Below are 4,124 nucleotides of genomic sequence, written 5' to 3' on the forward strand. Positions count from 1 at the left end.
TTTCAACGGACCCACTTGCTTCGGACAAAAGTGGGCTTATCATATAATTTATTTTGCATTACTTCTCAAATTCAACGTAACCATGATATGGATGATAATTATTTAAAATAAACTCATGCCACCTTCACCATTTTCACATATTTCTTATCCAAACTTGTTTTGGTACACGTTTTGAATCCAATCTAATCTACTCCTAGCTATTATTTTAAAGTGAGGGATCTATATTTTGAGCTATTAAGTTTATTCATAAATTCAAATTATAATACAATGATCCCAAATCCCTATTCAATTTACCATAAAAATATAAACCATATATGCATAATTTAAAAAAAAAATGCAAAAAGTGTAACAATTTTAATTAAGGAAATACGTAAAAATAAAATAAATTAACTAGTTGATAGGTATTAGTTTTAGCCATAATTAATTCAACAGCGATTTGGTTTGTTTCAAAGTTTGATAAGAGTAAAATAAATAAAAATCGTAGAAGACCGGTTTACACGAAAAAGAAAGAAAGAACATATACTGAGCAATATGACTCTGAAACACATACAAATACAACAAAAAAAAATGTACCTTCTTCCCTTGGCAGGGGTGCTGTTTATTTTGCTGCCAGAGGTACATAAGTCTCATTCATTAAACAGATATGTAATTCGAAATAAGGCACTGAAGCCAAATTTTGTTATATGTATATATGTTTATTTTCACCAATGTTTTGTTTTAATTACCTTTTGTAGGTGATGATAAGTTTTAAATTAATCTATGCTACAGATTTGCCTCCACTGAGTTTTGAGTCAGCGAACAATCTTTGCCGGAAATCAGATACCATTAGGGGAAGTCCCTCTCGGAGGGACACAGAGGGTTGCCACCCAAGAAGCTCCTTAGCTCTGGAGATGTCTGGCTTCCTCTTATGTGGGTCATCTTCTGTATTTGGTCTAAACTCTATCTTTGCATTTGGGTCTATGGTCTCTTGTACCACCTGCACAAACCAAACACTCCAACAACTATTATCATCATCTATATATTTTTATTATTATTATTATTATTATGCTAACCACACACAAAATATAATACCTGAGCCAGTTCAAGCATGGTGAATTCACCAGGGTTCCCTAGATTGAATGGACCAACGTGCTCACCTTCCATCAGCCGCATTAAACCTTCTACCTGCCATAGATTGCATCATGAAACTTGGTTCATGTTTGAGATCAAGCAAATGTTCATATGCGTCATGATTGGAAGCCACATTTCCAAATAACGTATTCCAACAACATTTGAATATGATTTTATATATATTTAACTTTTTTGCTCCCTATTTTTTTTTTTTACATATACATGTTTTAAAAATAGGACAATGATACCTTGAATAATATTAGCCAAGTAATGAATATTCCCATTATTTTTGTGAATAGTGAGAAAAGATGGATGTATAAGGCATGAAAAAGATTTACCAAGTCTGATACATATTGAAAGCTTCTTGTCTGCTTTCCGTCGCCATAAACAGTCAATGGCTCCTTCCTCAACGCCTGTTCAGATTCAGAAGTTGTTGGCGTGATAAGTTAAAAGTAAGAAAGAAAAGAGTGAATATAAATAAATAAAGAATCTCCCAAAAAGGAAAAGCAATACCTGAGCAACAAAGTTACTAACTACACGCCCATCATCAATGCACATTCTGGGTCCATAAGTGTTGAAGATTCGAGCAATCCTCACCTACACTTAACCCAACAACTACGTTCAAGCTCTTTATTTCATTCAACACCTCGCATGCACGAAAAACGAAAATGCGAGATTACGAAGAACCAACCTCGATACCTGCGCCTCTGTGATAGTCCATTGCCAATGTCTCTGCCGTGCGCTTTCCTTCGTCGTAACAGCTCCTTACACCTACCAGTAGCATGCAGTGCAATTCAACCATAAATTAAGATATAAAAAGTAACTGATGGGATTAAAGAAGGTGCAAGATTTGAAAGAATAATTAAAACAGTAGTGTTAATTAATTATTGAGATTACCGATGGGATTAACGTTGCCCCAATAGGTCTCAACCTGAGGGTGCTGAAGAGGATCACCGTACACCTCACTGGTGCTGGTGAGCAAAAACCGTGCACCCACTCTCTTTGCCAAACCCAACATGTTGAGCGTTCCCACCACATTGGTCTTGTGCTCCACAACCACATAAGAATCAAGGATTCCAATTTCAAGCAATCCAACATAAAAATGAATAAAGTGTTACGTGAATGGAAAATAAAGGGAAGAAAATATTGAGGAAGAAGGATATGATGGTCTTGACAGGGTTGAACTTGTAATGAACGGGGGAAGCGGGGCAAGCCAAGTGGTAGATCTGGTCAACCTCGAGGAGGATGGGTTCAACGACGTCGTGGCGAATGAGTTCGAAGTTGGGGTTCCCCATGTGATGCAGCACGTTCTCTTTTCTTCCGGTGAAGAAGTTGTCAACCACGATCACGTTGTCGCCTCTTTCCATCAGACGGTCCACCAGGTGGCTTCCAACGAAACCGGCTCCGCCGGTGACCACGATCCGCTTCTGCTTCCTGCCCTTAATTCCCAGAGGCACCCTTCCCTTCTTGTCAGTTTGGTCTTCCAACAGGACGCGGCGACTTGGCAGAGCCAACTCGGTCTCCAGGAGCGAGTCGTGAGGAGGTGGTAGGGTGGATAGAGAAGGGAGAAGATGGAAGAAGAGAGTGGCGATTGCCACGCCCACGAGGAGGAACGGGACACGCTCCCGCAACATGTAACCGATCCGGGTGGTGGATTTTGGTGGGGAATTGGACGCAGGCAGTGAATCTGAGTTGCGATGGCTGAATTCTGGTGTCTGTGTTCTACGAATCAGCTCAGAGCTCATTTTTTTTTATTTTCTTCTCTGGTATCTGTGAATTGAATGTATATAGTTGGATGCAGATGAAAGTGAATTGTGAGGCATGGAATATGGCTTTTTAATCGCTCCAACATGCAACTTCTCTGCCTTGATTTACAAATTTGAGGTTTCCAACTTTCGGTTTCCCTTCTTTTTTGCTTTCCTTTTTTCAAAATCAGCATGGCCACAACACTGCTACACGTTATAATTAACTAAAATACAATACATATATTCATTTTTATCTTCTCTTCTCTTATCCCAATTAATACATAACATACTGCTTATACTTTGTTTTCAAGTATTGTCACATGCTATGGTGTATATTAAAGGGTTATTTTTAATTAAGTTATTAATAAGTTCTGGATAATTTTTACGGTCCAAAATAATGGAGAATTAGTTACAATAGCAATGAGATTTTTTTTTTAAACTACTTAATTTTTTTTTATAAAATTTTTCATGTTAGGCATTATTATGCAACTTAAACATCTTAGCTACCTCAAGTGACAACAATCATCTGCCATCACATAAAAAAATATTATTAAAAATAAAAAAAGAAAAAAAATACAAAAAAATATGGGGATGGCTAGACCAAAACATATGTTAACAAAAATGATATATAGGTAGATTGTACCTATTTATAAAGAATCCTAAGAACAGACTAAATGAAAGCCTATTATACCAATGAAATGATTCTTTATGAATAAATCCTAAATTAGTCAACTTATCAACACATGCATTTCCTTCATGAAAAATACGAGTAACCCTAAACATGATTTTCCCATAGTAATTAAGATAAGTAATCCATCGATTATAAAGCATCCACGGAACAATAGTTCAAGCAGTAAATGCAGCACAAACCAAGGAAGAATCACATTCAAGCCATACATTAGTAAGCCCCATTTTTTTTTTGATCAGCAAAGAATTAATAAATTAAAGAGGGACACTTCAGGGATGTCCCAACCCGTATACATAAAACCAAACACCAGTGAGCACATATAAGGCTCACACAAACCTGCTTAAACTAGATACTCTTCCTATAAATTTTAGAAGCTAAACCCACTTCCAGCTGAGAACCATTCTGCTAGAAGACCAAACAACTAATGGCTTCAAAGATTGATGGAGCAGAGGGCCAATTTCTCCCATTCCAAATACCAGGAAACACCACTAATGCCAATGAGCAGAGTGAAAAATGTAGCTAACCAAGCCAAGATGTGTTGGTCAACAACACTCTTTACACTCCACTGATGAAAATATACG

General features: G+C 37.1%; 1 protein-coding gene across 2 annotated transcripts; it reads right to left on the reverse strand.

The window, feature by feature from the left end:
- Nucleotides 1-624: 624 nt before the first annotated feature.
- On the reverse strand, nt 625-2,988 carry LOC137806774 (UDP-glucuronic acid decarboxylase 2). 2 transcript variants are annotated; one of them, XM_068607047.2, is made up of 7 exons: nt 2,274-2,988; nt 2,008-2,155; nt 1,802-1,881; nt 1,624-1,707; nt 1,449-1,523; nt 1,072-1,164; nt 625-976 (listed from the first exon to the last, which is right to left on the reverse strand). In XM_068607047.2, exons 1-7 carry the CDS (start codon nt 2,853-2,855, stop codon nt 758-760), a joined length of 1,281 nt encoding a protein of 426 aa, XP_068463148.1. In that variant the 5' UTR covers nt 2,856-2,988; the 3' UTR covers nt 625-757. The 2 variants fall into 2 exon arrangements, with proteins under 2 accessions (XP_068463148.1, XP_090156817.1); XM_090300691.1 differs by having other exon boundaries at nt 2,008-2,152; nt 2,229-2,988.
- Between the last annotated feature and the right edge of the window lie 1,136 nt (nt 2,989-4,124).

This window comes from Phaseolus vulgaris, chromosome 3 (assembly GCF_051622355.1).
Source record: "Phaseolus vulgaris cultivar YP4 chromosome 3, ASM5162235v1, whole genome shotgun sequence".
Classification (NCBI taxonomy): domain Eukaryota; kingdom Viridiplantae; phylum Streptophyta; class Magnoliopsida; order Fabales; family Fabaceae; genus Phaseolus; species Phaseolus vulgaris.